Source organism: Pocillopora damicornis, chromosome 11 (genome assembly GCF_964200805.1).
Source record: "Pocillopora damicornis chromosome 11, jaPocDami1.2, whole genome shotgun sequence".
In the NCBI taxonomy this organism is placed as follows: Eukaryota; Metazoa; Cnidaria; class Anthozoa; order Scleractinia; family Pocilloporidae; genus Pocillopora; species Pocillopora damicornis.
The window spans coordinates 6564137-6579959 of NC_142680.1; the positions used below are offsets into that span (position 1 = coordinate 6564137).

Genomic DNA, 15823 nt, shown 5'->3' on the forward strand with positions numbered 1-15823 from the left:
TAGCATTGTAATTTTCTAATTGAAGAAAGAATTACATACAAATTGACCCCGGGGTTAGTATATCGTAACAGGCCAATCATTGACCGAGAATTTCGATCCGTATGCTAATAGATCCTCTTACGGTTCTGATATAAATAGAAGACGCGTTGCGATGCACATCTATTCATCTTTGCGATTTACCAAGATGCCAGCCAAAGTTGCAGGAAAGAAAGGCGAGAAGAAAGCCGGAAAGGCTAAAGCCATTACTGATGGAAAGAAGAAGAGGAGAGGAAAGAGAAGGGAAAGCTATGCTATCTACATCTACAAGGTGTTGAAGCAAGTTCACCCCGACACTGGTATCTCCAGCAAAGCCATGGGCATCATGAACTCGTTCGTTAACGACATCTTCGAGCGCATCGCCACCGAAGCTTCCCGCCTTGCCCATTACAACAAGAAGTCGACCATCAGCTCTCGCGAGATCCAGACCGCTATCAGGCTGCTTCTGCCCGGTGAACTGGCTAAACACGCTGTGAGCGAAGGAACCAAAGCTGTGACGAAGTACACCAGCAGCAAGTAAACTCACTTTGTGGGTTTTCCCGCCAAAACCAACGGCTCTTTTAGGAGCCACCAAATATCATGAAAGTCGATTGCGAACGCTATAAGAGCTTTAAAAAATGAGAATGTTTCCCTTTGTATCGACTAGTATTTTGTTTTTAACCGGAGTGTGCGAACTGTATTCTTGACGAAACGAAACAATTTTACAAATGAAAAAGCGCAGCAAACATGAGTCATAGATGGACTAGCGAAGGAAGCGAAGCTTACTGTTCATGATTTTTTTTAAAAAGTGTCACACTGAACATAAACGCTTTGAGGAACCAGTTTTTTTTCTTTTCAATTTACCTCGATCACATATTGTCTGCCCAAACGCTGATTTATTCCAGAAATGTGATCCATATACAGTAGATCTTCGGAGTTCAAAGCTTTTCTTAGCGGCCTCCCTACTCGACGCGCTGGATTTTAATGCAAATATATGCAAGTGGTGGTTAAATGAGCTGCAAGACACAAACGGCTTGATTTAACCTGTGTTATAGAGTAAGAACTTCACCTCAGCATATTGTTTCCTTTTCGCTTAGTAAAAAGTGTACATTAGCCTGCGAACCTCTTAATCTTGAGCGGAAGCAGCGGATTAGCGAGTAGGGAAAGATAGAAAGTTTTTACACTTAAAGTGGAGCAAAAACAAATGCAAGCTACATACAATACTCGACAGAAATGAAGTTTCAAGAGAACAGAAATCTTTGGAGTCTACAAGTAACGACTGACGACTTTTTCAGTATTGAGATATTCTCTAGAGTCTGATTGTTGTTTCGCTCTTGTTTATCTTTGTCTGTAGGCAGTGAGAACGTGATGCGTGACGAGATTATTAACACCGCTATGTAACTGGTGTATCTGTCATGGCGTGTCTGTAGCAAAATTGTTAGAATTACAAAAACAAAAAATTTACGTGCCTATTCGAAAATTGACGCGTTGTGCGCTCTTATAGCAGCCAATTTCTCATTTAACCTAATTCTGAATGACGATTAAGCGACCATTAATGGGTAAAATCGGAGTGAGGGCCATGACCTTAATTATCGAAAAGTCGAACTGGAACATCTAAGACGGTTTTATTACTCAGTTGGTCATAACTTTTCCTTTTATGTGGTGGCTCCTAAAGGAGCCGTTTGATTTAATGAAGAGTTGATATCCTCCTTATTTCTTGGCCGCCTTCTTTGGTGATTTCTTCGCTGCTTTCTTGACGGGCTTTTTAGCTGCGGGCTTTTTAGCTGCAGGCTTCTTCGCTGCGGGTTTTTTGGCCGCGGGTTTCTTTGCTGCTGGTTTTTTAGCAGCGGGTTTTTTCGCTGCTGGCTTCTTAGCGGCGGGTTTCTTCGCTGCTGGCTTTTTGGCCGCTGGTTTCTTTGCTTTCTTCTTGGCGGCGGGCTTCTTTGGTTTGGCAGCAGGCTTCTTCTTTGCAGCTGGCTTCTTCTTCGGCTTCTTCTCCTTCTTATCCTCCTTGGCCACCTTGAAGGAACCAGAAGCACCAACTCCCTTGGTGTGGACAAGCTTGCCACTAGTAACACCCCTTTTCAAAGCCATCTTCAAGTGCGAGCCAACCTCACCAACCTTGTAGTTGGCCTTGATGTACTTCTCGATAGCTTGGCGGGAAGAGCCGCTTCGCTCTTTCAACGCTAAGATAGCAGCTTTAATCATGTCGGCATAAGGTGGATGCTCAGCTGGCTTTTTGGGCGCAGCTGGCTTCTTTTTAGCGGGGGACTTTGCCTCGGACATGTTGTTTGCTGTAGAACTTTCGGAACTAGGAGCAATAATGATTGCTAAGAGCGCGCGCAAGGTAATATTATTCTTCGTGTACGGACCACCGAGGAAACAGAGTTGTCGCAAAATGGCGGCGCCCAAACTGTGTTAGTTTGTTTGACATTTCGGTTCATAACGAGCTAATTCAATAACATCAGATATTTTCTTGTCATAAAGAGCATAGCTAAGTTGTCTCATAAAATGTAGGTGTAAAGAAAAGTTTGATTTACTAAAATAAAGAATGAATTTTTAGGGTCAAAAGTGTAGAAAGCAGTAAGGTTCAAACGAAAACTTTGAATGAATGATGAAAGGAGTTTTGTTTGAGTCACTTTTCAATAATATATTAAATATCATATGAAAGAAAAAGTCCCTAACTTTGTAATTGTTTGAGAAAATGAACATTTTGATGCATATTCGAAGGCAGAACGGCCTCTAAACTCAAACAAGAAGAACAAAACTACAACATCCGCCATTTGTGATATGTGACTCACCTGGACGAGTGGTACAATGTTAAATGTCCCGACTGGAGAAAATGACTCAAAGCTAGGTCTTACTTTACTAGGAATTCTTTTAAAAATTAACAGCGATTGAGCAAGTTTCTGTGCATAGTTTTTTTTTTGGATTTGCCTCGTTACGGATCAGCCAAACCAGTTTTTGCATGAATTGGTCGCGCGCTCTCGATCGTAGGGCAAGATCGGAGTCAACTTTGAGAGTATTCTTAAAATATGATTACAATGGATTGTTCACAAGGCAAAACATCAAAACCAGTTGGCGATGTAATATTCTTACTTAACTTGCAGTAGGTTTTTTATACGTGAGATATGTGAAGTCTAGAAGTAAGAGCAGTAATAGACTAGATGTAAACAGTTTATTCAATTGTCGATCGATTGAGAGTTTATGACGCAAAGAAATACGAAGGCACGGGCTTATTGTCTAACTAACTTCAAGTTTTTATAAATCATAAAATTACGTTAGGAACGTAGCCTAAATTTTTATAGCATTTGGAGCAATGGGCTTTTCGTTGCATATTCAAAGCATGGCAGTTTCGAAATTTGAACACGAAGAACAAAACAACAGCGTCCGCCATTTCATAGTTGACCTCGATAAGACCTGTGCTAAATGTCTCTTGTAAGAAAATGCAGTTTATATTGTAAACTTATATTTGATGAGACATCTGAGTTAAGTTTTTAATTAAGAAACCGATTGGAAAAATGGCGAAACGTTTCAGTTAGCCCCGATGATTTGCATAATACTAACGCCAAAATCAAAGGGCGAAGTGAAGACTTAAACACGTTACGAGGAGTGATAAAAAGTTAATTGGGTTTGGTTATATAGGGAGTGAAATAACCGTTGTTTTCATATACTGTGCAGGGTGTTAATCAGAAATGTCTATAAATGAACTTGCCGCAGAATTCGCGCCCTTAGTAAACGTGTTAATATATTTTGAGTTGCTAATGATATTTACTCCGGAGGATTTGGTTAGTAGAAGCTCATAAAATTGGTCATTGCTTTTATTCATGTGGTGGCTCCTAAAAGAGCCGTTTTTGATTTGAAGCGAAGTGCACTTATGCTCGTTCTCCGCGGATTCGGCGGGCCAACTGAATGTCCTTGGGCATGATGGTAACACGCTTGGCGTGGATGGCGCACAAGTTGGTGTCTTCAAACAGACCAACAAGGTAAGCCTCGCTTGCTTCTTGAAGAGCCATCACAGCCGAGCTCTGGAAACGCAGATCTGTCTTGAAATCTTGAGCGATTTCTCGCACAAGGCGCTGGAAGGGCAACTTGCGGATCAAGAGCTCGGTGGATTTCTGGTAACGACGGATCTCACGAAGAGCGACTGTACCCGGTCTGTAACGATGAGGTTTCTTGACTCCTCCGGTGGCAGGAGCGCTCTTACGAGCTGCCTTTGTGGCGAGCTGTTTGCGTGGAGCTTTTCCACCTGTTGATTTTCGTGCAGTTTGTTTCGTACGTGCCATCCTGTTCAACGACTCTGAATTAGTGAATGCAGGAAGTTGAGTATAGAAAATGATTTATACTTGGCGGGCTTACTTGTGATTGGCTCAAAATGAAGCGATTTGATTGGTTAGATACGAAAGCTGTGGATAGTTTCACGGATCTGCGATGTTATTTTGATCCGAAGTAACAAGGAAGGTCGTTTAGGCATAAGCTAAATGTAATCCTCATGTTAAATTTAATAGGTAACATAACTAAAGAGAAAAACCAATTCTCAGCGAATGTTGCTAGTAACTTGTGGATGAAAGAGAGTTGTTTCCATCGGAAACATACGCGTGCGGGATTACCGTGTGATTCATGTTAATACATGTTAATATAACAGAAAAATTATGCTCAGATATTTGACTCAACCAATAGCAACCCTTATTCCCATTCTGTTTTCTGAGAGGTCTTATCTTTCTGTATAAAACCTAATAACGTTCGTTCAATTGCCATAACTCAAACACACGAGTGATAATCAGCATGTCTGGTCGCGGTAAAGGAGGTAAAGGTCTCGGAAAAGGTGGCGCCAAGCGTCACCGAAAAATCCTTCGTGATAACATCCAAGGTATCACTAAGCCAGCCATCCGTCGTCTTGCTCGCCGTGGCGGTGTCAAGCGAATCTCTGGCTTGATCTACGAGGAGACCCGTGGTGTTCTCAAAGTTTTTCTCGAGAACGTGATCCGTGATGCTGTGACATACACGGAGCACGCCAAGAGAAAGACTGTGACAGCCATGGATGTCGTGTACGCTCTGAAGAGACAAGGCCGCACTCTGTACGGATTTGGCGGTTAGACAGACCATCCTGATACAAAACAAACGGCTCCTTTAGGAGCCACCAAATACGAAAAAAGTTGTGATCAATAAACGTGTTTACATTTATGATGCATGTTTAGGTCGCATGTGTATCTCGCTTATTAAGAATCTGGAAAAAAAAATTCAATAATCTTGTCCTTAAAAAAAATACCTTATAGAATTTCATGCGTATCTAGCTTTAGCTGGAGCTATAGATCAATTCTCATTAAATTCCGTTCATTTTTTCAAATACTCGCGGGTCGTAGGAGTTCATTTGGCAATCAAGAAGAAGAAATTAGCCCTCAAACAAGCCCCCCCCCCCCCCATCATTGCGTTCTTTGTAAAAATCGCTAAGAGAGTTGGTGGTTTTTAAACGTTTTGCTGTTCTTTTCCCCCCCTTTAGAGTGAAAATCTTATTGAATCAGTCCATCTGTAAGGTCTCCAAAATTTTTCATTGTATATTCATTAATACTGAAAATGGCGCGATTTTTGTGCCCGTTAGTGGTTGAGGCGCGGGAGCCGAAATCATCGGAGGCAATGAAGTTACCGACCACGATTTTCCTTTTCGTTTATTTATATGCAAAATTTCCGTGATCTTTTAAGCGTGCCTTTGAATGAATCCTTTATTAACTTAATTCCTCCCTCATCCTAATTCAAGGGCTCTTACAGAAAAGTATCGAGGTGATATCTTAGTCGATGTTGTTTTCGGCTAGAAATTCTTAAATAGGTCAGCGACTTGTCTCGTCGGTCAAGACTTTTGTATCAAGTGGTGGCTCCTAAAGGAGCCGTTTTATAGAGGGTGAAGCTGATCTAAGCCTTAGGTTTCTTCTCGGTCTTCTTGGGCAGAAGTACAGCTTGGATGTTAGGAAGAACACCTCCCTGTGCGATTGTGACACCGGCAAGAAGTTTGTTCAACTCCTCGTCATTACGGACAGCAAGCTGAAGGTGACGGGGAATGATTCTTGTCTTCTTGTTGTCACGAGCAGCGTTGCCCGCCAACTCAAGGATCTCAGCACTCAGATATTCGAGTACAGCAGCCAAGTACACTGGAGCACCGCCGCCAACTCGCTCAGCGATTTTTACTAAAACCGAATTCTCTCCTCTATCTTCAATACAGTCTTTAAAATTGTAGCTCTGAAAACTTGTTAAATGACTTTAAACTGTTAATGACTTTTTTTCGTCTCATCAGTTTTCTTTTTGATATGTATTGATTTTGTAAAAAGAGCTGGGAGGTAGTCTTTAGACCAATGCGCAGCACCGGCGTGCGTGATGATACGTACTGTACTGTATGGGACAAATGCAAAGAAAAAAAATAGATTTAAAATTTTAAAAAGCTTTTCCTCAAAAACTTGTCCAAAATAGGCCAAAATGCGTTAGGGAATGTTTCACAAATTTCTTAAATTTTCCAGTCGGGATACCTCCGGACTCTGATAATGTTTGGCCTGGGTTGTTTTGGTCGGAGGATAGTTACTTTTCGCAGGACTCGTTTTTTTCTCTTCTTCCACGCTGTTGGCGCTGTTCTGTCTTCACTCAAAACGCTTTTTAGCTGCTTACTAGAGCCAAATTTCGGCGTTAAATCAACTGACAGACATTAGTAAAGGGGACAAGTTTATAAAATATCTGTGGTGCTGCATCGGTGGTGATATAAAAAAAAATTAATCTTAGATCATTTGACATACATAGACTGGTTCCAAATAGATTCCCCCGTGGGTCACATGCCTCTGACGTCACATCGCGGGAATATGTAGCGCGAAATCTTCTGCATGGTAAGATCAAACGTTACAATCATGGCTACATCCTCGGAGAGCGCTGCTTCAGAATCTTCCTTTAGGTAATGGTGGTAACTTGGATTCGAAGTGATTCTTTCCAATATAGTTAACCTTGTCTTCAGTAAATACTCTTTCCTAAATCTCGGTTTTCTTATGATGTTTTCCAGCGATGAAGTCTCAAAGTTGATGGGCAAAGGACGCCGTCACCTTGTTTGCAACGAAGTCGTCCAGGCTGTCAAATGCTTTGAGGAAGCAACTCAGAAGTTGTATGTCTTCAATTTTTGTATTTAGGCTGTTATGTCCTCTTAAATTGAAGTGAAGCAAGAGTGAAAACTTATTTTAAATGTTGGCCGTCGGTTTTGGGATGACATTGACTACACACTTCAAAGCCTGTTAATTTCAGTTTTCAAATGTAATATTAACTTGGTTTCGACAAACGATGGAATTAAGACTCTGATCTTTTGATATCAGTCTGGATCAGCACTTGCTTAGCGGATGCTTTTAGACTTGTTTTCTTAGAACAAGGCCTTGAATCGTAAAAACTTTTCAATTCTGCACGTGGATCAGAGTTGTCCATTGTACATTTAAACTTTTACACAATTACAAACAAAAAATTGTACAACTTCCATCCTGCTCATAGTAAGAGTTTTCAATTGCATGGACGGATGTGGCTAAACTTGACATGTGAGAAGCTTTTCGTGGGAGTATTACAACAATTTTTTTTAGCTTCTGTGGAAAACTTCCAATCTTGTGAATAATTTTAGGTAAATTTAGATTCCTAAAGGTGAAATATTTGCCATTATTATCAAAGCTACTTCATTTACTCAGTTTTTACCGCCTTTTACTTAAAATAGAGATGGAAAATATGGCACAGGAGCTGATGAATGTGGTGAAGCATATCTCTTCTTTGGAAAGGCCTTATTAGAACTGGCAAGGTAAATGTTATGATGATCATTGAGGTCCCCCTCCTCCCTCCTCTCTAGTAAGACCTCTCCCCCCTGATGGACAGTTTCACACTACACAGTCACTTACAAAGTTTTCCTCATGAAAAAAGATTCTGGAAATTTTGGTGGTGGAAATTCTGGTGTAGCTGTAAATGCAATGCATATAATGCACACTTTTGGTGTGTTCCAGTTTTAAATTCCAGAATGAATGGCAGTTCTGAAAAGTTAGTCTAATTTTATGTTGGAGACTTTTCAGATGAAAATGTTATAAACAAATTAGGAATTTTGTTAGTTTTCACAACTTCCCCTCTTTTAATGCAATATTTTGGAAAATAAATTTGGAGAACGGTAGCATTCACAAACTTTAATGGTTTACTTTTGCAGAGCAGAAAATGGTGTCCTTGGAAATGCACTTAAAGATGGTATGTTCAGTTGAGTCAGTTTAGTCTTTGGTGAAATTTTAAATCCAACTTTTGTTCAATTGAGTCAGTTCAGTCTTTGGTGAAATTTTAAATCCAAAATACTTTATGCATGTAAAAAGTAATGTAATATTTCTAACCACACTCAAATGCCATAAAAATATCTCACTTGAAACCTGCATATTTTTATGATAACTTTAAATTTTTTTCTAGCTGAGCCAAAAAGTGAAGAAAGCAGTGATGAGGATGAGGAGAAGATGGGGGCAGGTGAACTAACTTTCCTTTTACAGTTGAAACTGTATTTAAACCATTTACACCCTAACATCATTATGCATATTCTCCATACTGTTCTCTATACATTTCCTGAGGTGCTGGCAAGGAGAATTTGTTTAACAATCTAGAGCTTCTGTCACTGGTGATCATTTCCTTTTTCTTGTGATCTTCGTGTGATTTTGGGGGTGATATTGTAAGGAGAAATTAGATGCTGGTCACTCTCAGGTGTTAAAGGATTAAGTGGTCACCCGTGGGGAATTTTGAAGTGACCACCTAATACATGTTGGCTGCTAAATAGAGGTTCCACAGGCTAGAAAATGATGAAAAAAAAAACTAAAAAATGATGAAAAAAACAATTGTTTTCTCACAACTAACCAATAATTGAACAAAAACTTGCTTTAAAATACTACTAACATTGATTTTGGGAGTTTAACATGGATTAAATTTTACCTGAGAGATTATTGTGAATGTCATCTGAGTGGTTGTGCTTTAAGTGATCATTTGATAACAACTGTACAACCTCTTAACCCTTTACACCTTATCATCATTATGAATTTTCTCTTTACTGTTCTCTATACATTTCCTAAGGTGCTAGCAAGGAGAATTTGTCTAACAATCAGGAGCTTATTTAGTTGGTGATCATTTCCTTTATTTTCATGACTTAAATATGTAATTCAAGGGTGATTTTGTTAGGAGAAATTAGATACCAGCCACTCTTAGGGGTTAAAGTGCTAATAGAGACAACAATTATAGTTCTTAAAGAGGAAAAATTTCAGGACTTTGAAATCTGACTGTTTGAGATAGGGTGATCCCTTAATATGGTACTGCTTAATATAGATTCCACTATAATAAGGTTGTAGTACTTAAAAGAGCATTGCAAACTCACATGTACATTTTTGTGGGCAGCCAGAATTGGATTAGGAGATCTGTAACCCTGGAGAACAGTTTTGTTCAAATTCATCTTTCCACTCATAATGCTCAATTTCCTTGAAGAGGTCCAATTTTTATTTTACTTTACTGGGACTTTTGACTGGCATTGAGAGGCCTGGGTTCAAGACCTGGCCAGGTTACAGTGTTGAGGTCTTTGGCTGAATGCTTAACCCTCACAGTGCCTCTCTCTCCACCCAGGAGTATAAATGTGTACTAGGGGGGAGGGTGAGAGGGAGGTGACCTTTAATGAACAAGCATCTCTTTAAGGGGGAAGGGGGGGGGGGGAAGAGGGCTAGCAATACTTTTAGTTGCTTTATGCTACAGAAAATAAGCCAGGGTGGTTTTTGGCAGTATGGGCCACTTGACGCAAGTGGAGACTTCAGCTTTATAACAGCTTTTCTCTTTTTTTATGCTTTTCAGTTGGACCCAAGATCAGTGAAATGAGTCCTAGTGCTAAAGACAAGATTCGAGAGGATGTACAAGATGCCATGGCTGAGAAAAAAGATGGCAAGTGGCAGAAATTTTTCATGAGTTTTACATGTTTAAAGCATGATTTTGTTTTAATCAGAAGACTGGCAAGCTTTTATTAATTGCAGTAGAAGAAGAGAGTCCACAAGTGAATGATTTGATTTAACCCTTTAACTCCCATGAGTGACCAAGACAGAATTTCTCCCCACAACACGATACAATTTCAAGCAGACGAGTGATGAGAGTAATGAAATATATACTTAGGGGAATTATTAGTTGATCCATTACTGGATTCTCTTAACTAACATCATTACAATTGTATCTCAGACAGTAAGGAGAGTTACTAATGAGACCTTGGGATTGAAAAAATAGTGAGTGAAAATAGAACTCCTACAAGTCTCAAGGATTAGTTACACTCTAGTGTGTCTTGCAAACCACATACCCAGAAAGAAGACAAATAATTTGGTCTAACACTAAATTTACAGAACAGACTAACATTCAAAGTTATGATGTATTTGTATATTCACTTTTATTAACCATTTAACACCCAGAAGTGATTAACATGTAACTTCTCCCTAGAGTGTGCATATGTTATCTAGCAAACAGGTGGTGAGAATACTCAAACTTATCAGGTAGAAAATGTTATCTTGATCGAACACCAAATTCTTGTAACCAATTGACAAGGGAATGTGTAGCAGCTAAAGGAAAGAATTTACTATCAGATCTTAGGAGTTAAAGGGTTTATGTCTGTGATTTTTAGGTGATGTCAAAGAGAAAGATAATGAACAGGATGAGACTGCAGCAGAAGAAACTAAAACAGAAAAGGAAACAAAATCAGAGGAAGAACCTAAAGAGAAAGCAGTGGAAGAGAAGGAAGCTGATAAAGATGGTGATAAAGGAACAGACAAGGATGAGAAGGAGGAGAAAAAAGGAGCAACAGAAGAAAAGGAGAGTGAAGGAGCTAAGAAAGATGCAGAAGAAGGCAAAAAGGGGAATGAAGAAGTAAAGGAGGATGAAGGAGATATGAAGAAGGAGGGAGCAGAAGAAGGTGAGGAGAATACTGAAGAAGGCAAAAAGGCTGAGGAAGATGATGAAGCGGGAGAGGAAGATGATGATGAGGATGACGACGAAGATATGGAAGGTGTGGAGGAGGGAACTGAAGGAGAAGGAAAAGCAGATGGTGATCAGGAAGGGGAGGAACAAGAGGTGTGAGATGGTGTATTTGATTTAAGTTGTTTTAAATATCAATTTTCCTGACAGTGGTGTCGGAATGTTTTTTATTGATAGCTGATAAGGGAGAAGTTACTTGTTCATTACTTCAAGGAGTTACAGGCTCAAATGACTTAGGGAACTGCTTTTTTTTTTTTAATAAGGAGGAAGTGGATGTCCCAACTATGCAGTTAGCTTGGGAGTTCTTGGAATTAGCTCGTATTGTTTTTGTGAGGTTTGTATCTCAACTTTTTTTATATTAACAACTGCATCACTTAGTGGAGGTCGGGTGCCTGAGACATCCAGGAGCTTCCACTATTGGCAGCCAGCTCTTAGATAGAGAATGTCTCCCATGGCTGGCAAATCCTGGCAACCCAGCCATGAGCCCCCATGCAGGAAAGGGAAAAAGGCACCCATCACACTGAAAAAACAGTGGAAAGAGGGAGGGAAGGGGTGGGGAAAACTGCCTGGATGATGAGCTGTTACTCCAAACAATGCTGCAAATACACGTTCAAAGCACATGCAAGAATGCCTCCAATGAAGAGCACATGGAATTCAGACGCATGCACATATGCAAAAAACTAGAGAACGTCGAATGCTCTTTGTTGTTAACTCTCTTAAATTGCATTTAAAAAAAAGAATGCAGTGTATGTAATTCAATGTCAAATCAGCAATTCTCCCCATCTCTTTTCCATACAATTCCTTGAAACTGGGTTGGGAGAATTTGGTGTTATATCAAGTGTAATCCTATAAGTTTTTTTGTTCTTAACATTTTACCAGTTTGTTGAATGGATAATGTTTTAAAAATTGAAGGGAAGCCACACGTAACCAACTTTTTATGATTAAGCTTTACACCCTAACATCAGTATATATATTCTTCATACTCTTCATAACACATTTCCTTTTGTACTAAGAAGGAGAATTCATTCAACAATCCAAGCTTTTTAGGTTTGCGATCATTTCCTATATTTGCATGACCTTAATAAATGATTCAGCAGCATTACTGTTGGGAGATATTAGATGCAGGTCAATTTTGGGGGTTAACAGGATTTCAGGTTGTATTTGACTTTTGTGTGATTCAAATTGAGGAAGCAACTAAAAAATTGTGATGTTTTAGTGGTAAACAAAATTGATAAGGAGTAAACTGGCAGTAATATGGAGCTTCTCCTGGTTTTTATGATTCAAACAAAGGTAATCAACAAAAGTGCGACTAATACTTGCTAATAAGTTTAAGAAATTTATACACAAGTAAAACTATTTCTAGTTCAAGTATTTAACCTGTGTACAATAACAAAAAGTCTCCAAAAAAGTCATTTCAGCCATCAGTAACACATTTTGTTAAAAATATTTATTACTGAACAGCTTGCTAACCCTTCAACACCCAGAAGTGATTAACATGTAACTTCTCCCTAATATATCCATACACCATCTAACATATGGGTAATGAGAATACTCAAACTTATCAGGTAGAAGTTGTTATCTTTATCTAACACCAAATTCTTGTTACTATAATTTACAGGTAAATGTGTAGCAGCTAGAGGGGAGAATTAACAATCAGATCTTGGGAGATTAAGGGTTAATGACAGTTTTTAAATATTAATTTCCCAGTAATTATAGTCTTGTTCACTTTAAGACAAGAAAACAAAGAAGCTCAGTTGAATTTGGCTGAAGTTCACCTTAAACTTGGTGAGATCAAACTAGAACAAGGTAAGGGCTATTTCTGTCATGCTTGGGTTTACAAGTCGTCATTTCCTTAAATATTTTCATTGTAAAAACCTTGTGATGGTTTGCTTGCAAATGGTCTTGTTAAAGTGCTTTTTAAATAAGCAAGTCTCTGCTTTTTTTTTTCCAAGAACAATTTGTTAACGCTGTAGAGGAATTCCAGTCTTGTCTTGATCTTCAAACAAAACATTTAGAAGCTGATGACAGACTCATTGCAGAAACGTATCCTTTGATTTCCCAGAATTCCTTGAAGTTTACTTTAGTGCAATACCCAATACCCTCCACTGCTGCCCTTTCACTTGAGCACACGATGTATATGTTTATTTATTTGTTAGAGATATCTATATAGGCTGGCCCAGTACAGCTTCAAACTGGTTTGAATGGGGGCATGGGTGGGATGTACTGAGTAAAACAAAATGCATTTTTTTGAAATATAAAATACAAAAGGAGCCCACAATGCAAATTACAATTTACACATAAGATATACAAATCTCAAATGCCTGGACTTCTCGTTTGAATCGAGTCTTTGACATTTTTTATTGAAATAATTAATACATGTACCCTTTCACTTCATCTGATTTCAAATTAATAAATAATATAATGTTAAACACATTCTGATGTTAGCTTATCCTTTATATTGACAGCCATTTTCAACTCCAGTATGCATATTCTCTAAACTGTTCTCTATACATTTCCTTAGGTGCTGATAGGGAGAATTTGTTTAACAATAAAGAACTTCTTTAGCTGGTGATCATTTCCTTTATTCTCTTGATCTTAGTGTGTGATTCAGCAGTGATATTGTAAAGAAGAAATTAGAGGTTAACATCTTTAGTTTCTTATACCACTGATTAAGCTATGATCATGATTCTCTTGCCTCCTCACCAAAGTAAAGTTAAGCTGACTGGGATGTGCGTCTGGAATAATAACTACATTAATAACATAATCAAAAGATCATCGTATGTGTAATTCTTCTGTTTATTCCATCAGCATTATACTTTTCAGGCTGCAACAGGTAAAATGTTTTGCCTGTAGTACCTCTTATTATTGCTTAAAATCACTTGGTGCTCTTGAAAAAAAAAATGTGAAAGGATTGCTGTACCAGTTTGAAAATTTCTTTTACCTGTCATGATTAAAGTAAGGATGATGCATAACTGTGTCTTGCATAGTTGAGAAATCTTGTTGAAGAATATTTTCCTTTAACTGATCTCAAGATCTTACAGCATGGGACTAGCTTACAGTTTACAACCAAATTACTCTAAGGCACATGAATTCTTTAGCAAAGCGTTAGAATGTATAAAACTCAAAACATCCAAGCTAGAGGCTCGTGTGGCAGAGTGGGAGTCAAAGAGCAAAGGAAAAGGAAAGGCATCAGATAAAGATCCTTGTGTTGTGGATAGAAAAGAGCTTGAGGAGCTACAGAACTTGTATCCTGAGATCAAAGCAAGAGTAAGTCATTCAGGGGGTCAGTTTAAATATTTCACTCCCATGATCTCATCACTAATTCTCCTTACTGTCTTCCATACTATTCTTATGATTTCAGTTGGGAGAATTTGGTATTGAATCCTCAACTTTCTTTATTCTCATCACTTGTCTGCTTGGCATTGTATAGATATTTATTTGTAAGGAGAAATTTAAAGAGTTTCTTGAGTTTGTGATCATTTTGCTTATTCTCATGACCTTAATGGGGTGATACTGTTGGGAGATATTAGATATGTATCACTCCTAGAGGTTTTAAAATAACCCACATGTACTTGCAGTGAAATGTGGTGATTATTTATCTGTTGTCTTTTTAAAGGTGGATGATGCTCAAGAAATGATGAATTCAGCTCCAAAAGAGGTAATTTATTGTGTTATGCTGTAGCCATGTAAAAAAGCTGTAATTTTTAAATCTTTGAATTTTGTTCCAAAATTGATTAATGCATTTATGTACTTTTTTGTTTTGCTTCATGTCCATAATTAAGCCTGATTCAGAGACAACAGAGGGCTTTGGAACAAGTGGTACAAAAGATGTTCCTGCAACCACGGTGAGGAAGAAATAGAATAACAAGATTTGCTCATCTCAAATTTTTCCTTTTATAGCCTAGAATTTTTTTTCAACTTTCACATTTTCTTTTTCTGAGAAAAATTTGTGTTCTGTCAGGATTTAACTAAGTTATCATTACTAAGCTAAAACCAAGCAACGATTCTTCTAGTATGTGTGGAATCCATCTCTAGAGCTCTCACTCTCTCTCTATAAAACACTTTCTGTTCGGTTTGGATCCAAGTAACAGCATTTCATTCTATTTGTTTACCAAATTTTTAAGATTGGGTATTATTTAGAATGCAAATTCTGTCTAAACCTACCTTACTTTCTGAGTTACATTAATGTAATAAGTTGTTAAAACGTCATTTCCTTTCACTCGCGTTAGTGTATTAAATTAGAAAGTTGGATTGCATGCAAAAAGAAATCATTTAGAAGAGAGCAGGGTTTTTTTACTCTCACTGAACTGCTTTTCCAATTGTGGTTTTAATTTCTATAGATACCAATTAAACAAACTGCTACTCTCATACAAGTTCGCAGAAAGGTAAGCTCCTTAAAATTACGTATTGACATAACTCTTAAGATATCATAAGTGAGAGACAAGGTTGCCTGTGTGGGCCATGCTGATGTGCCATTCAGGCCAAGATGTGCAAACCAAGTTCCCCATTTCAGTGTTTGGTTTCAACTATTCATTCTTGTGTGCTTGAATCTCCTAGAGGAAGCCAGAGGAAGAGAATGGTAGTTCTGGTGCCCAGGACACAGAGGTACCAGTGAAGAAAGCTCGGCAAGAAGAAGAGCCGCCAAAACCTGTACCTACAGTTACAGAAAATGGACATGATCCTAGTGGAAATGGAACAGCTTCCTCTGAACAAAAGTGAAATGTAATTATACTTGTGTAAATAAACCAGTTTGTTTGCTGTAATAAGATTAATAAACTTTACAATTATAATTGGACTT

General features: G+C 38.4%; 4 protein-coding genes and 1 pseudogene across 6 annotated transcripts; 3 read left to right on the forward strand and 2 right to left on the reverse strand.

Moving 5' to 3' along the window:
• The first annotated feature begins 158 nt into the window (after nt 1-158).
• Nucleotides 159-1499, forward strand: LOC149037227 (histone H2B.1 pseudogene; annotated as a pseudogene). The gene has a single exon (XR_016180921.1). The product of XR_016180921.1 is annotated as a histone H2B.1 pseudogene (transcript).
• A 125-nt stretch (nt 1500-1624) lies between these two features.
• LOC149037228 (histone H1.0-A-like) lies at nt 1625-2338 on the reverse strand. The gene has a single exon (XM_089186826.1). It carries the CDS (start codon nt 2299-2301, stop codon nt 1726-1728), a length of 576 nt encoding a protein of 191 aa, XP_089042952.1. The 5' UTR covers nt 2302-2338; the 3' UTR covers nt 1625-1725.
• Nucleotides 2339-3818: 1480 nt separating this feature from the next.
• Nucleotides 3819-4359, reverse strand: LOC149037229 (histone H3). The gene has a single exon (XM_089186292.1). The coding sequence runs from the start codon at nt 4299-4301 to the stop codon at nt 3891-3893; it is 411 nt and encodes a 136-aa protein (XP_089042418.1). The 5' UTR covers nt 4302-4359; the 3' UTR covers nt 3819-3890.
• A 380-nt stretch (nt 4360-4739) lies between these two features.
• On the forward strand, nt 4740-5120 carry LOC149037230 (histone H4). Its single transcript, XM_089186482.1, has one exon. The coding sequence runs from the start codon at nt 4801-4803 to the stop codon at nt 5110-5112; it is 312 nt and encodes a 103-aa protein (XP_089042608.1). The 5' UTR covers nt 4740-4800; the 3' UTR covers nt 5113-5120.
• A 1706-nt stretch (nt 5121-6826) lies between these two features.
• Nucleotides 6827-15820, forward strand: LOC113683064 (protein HGV2). 2 transcript variants are annotated; one of them, XM_027200267.2, is made up of 15 exons: nt 6827-6943; nt 7049-7147; nt 7736-7816; nt 8210-8247; nt 8458-8511; nt 9868-9954; nt 10676-11121; nt 11289-11359; nt 12758-12831; nt 12978-13068; nt 14058-14292; nt 14642-14683; nt 14808-14870; nt 15366-15410; nt 15583-15820. In XM_027200267.2, the coding sequence occupies exons 1-15, from the start codon at nt 6876-6878 to the stop codon at nt 15742-15744; spliced, it is 1656 nt and encodes a 551-aa protein (XP_027056068.2). In that variant the 5' UTR covers nt 6827-6875; the 3' UTR covers nt 15745-15820. The 2 variants fall into 2 exon arrangements, with proteins under 2 accessions (XP_027056068.2, XP_027056076.2); XM_027200275.2 differs by having other exon boundaries at nt 11292-11359.
• The last annotated feature ends 3 nt before the right edge of the window (nt 15821-15823 follow it).

Coding starts and splice junctions, on each gene's coding strand:
- LOC149037228 (XM_089186826.1), bottom strand. CDS start 2,301: ATGTCCGAGGCAAAGTCCCCCGCTAAAAAGAAGCCAGCTGCGCCCAAA.
- LOC149037229 (XM_089186292.1), bottom strand. CDS start 4,301: ATGGCACGTACGAAACAAACTGCACGAAAATCAACAGGTGGAAAAGCT.
- LOC149037230 (XM_089186482.1), top strand. CDS start 4,801: ATGTCTGGTCGCGGTAAAGGAGGTAAAGGTCTCGGAAAAGGTGGCGCC.
- LOC113683064 (XM_027200267.2), top strand. CDS start 6,876: ATGGTAAGATCAAACGTTACAATCATGGCTACATCCTCGGAGAGCGCT. Junction 11,122..11,288: donor AGGAAGGGGAGGAACAAGAG/GTGTGAGATGGT, acceptor TTTTTTAATAAG/GAGGAAGTGGATGTCCCAAC. Junction 15,411..15,582: donor TCATACAAGTTCGCAGAAAG/GTAAGCTCCTTA, acceptor TGAATCTCCTAG/AGGAAGCCAGAGGAAGAGAA.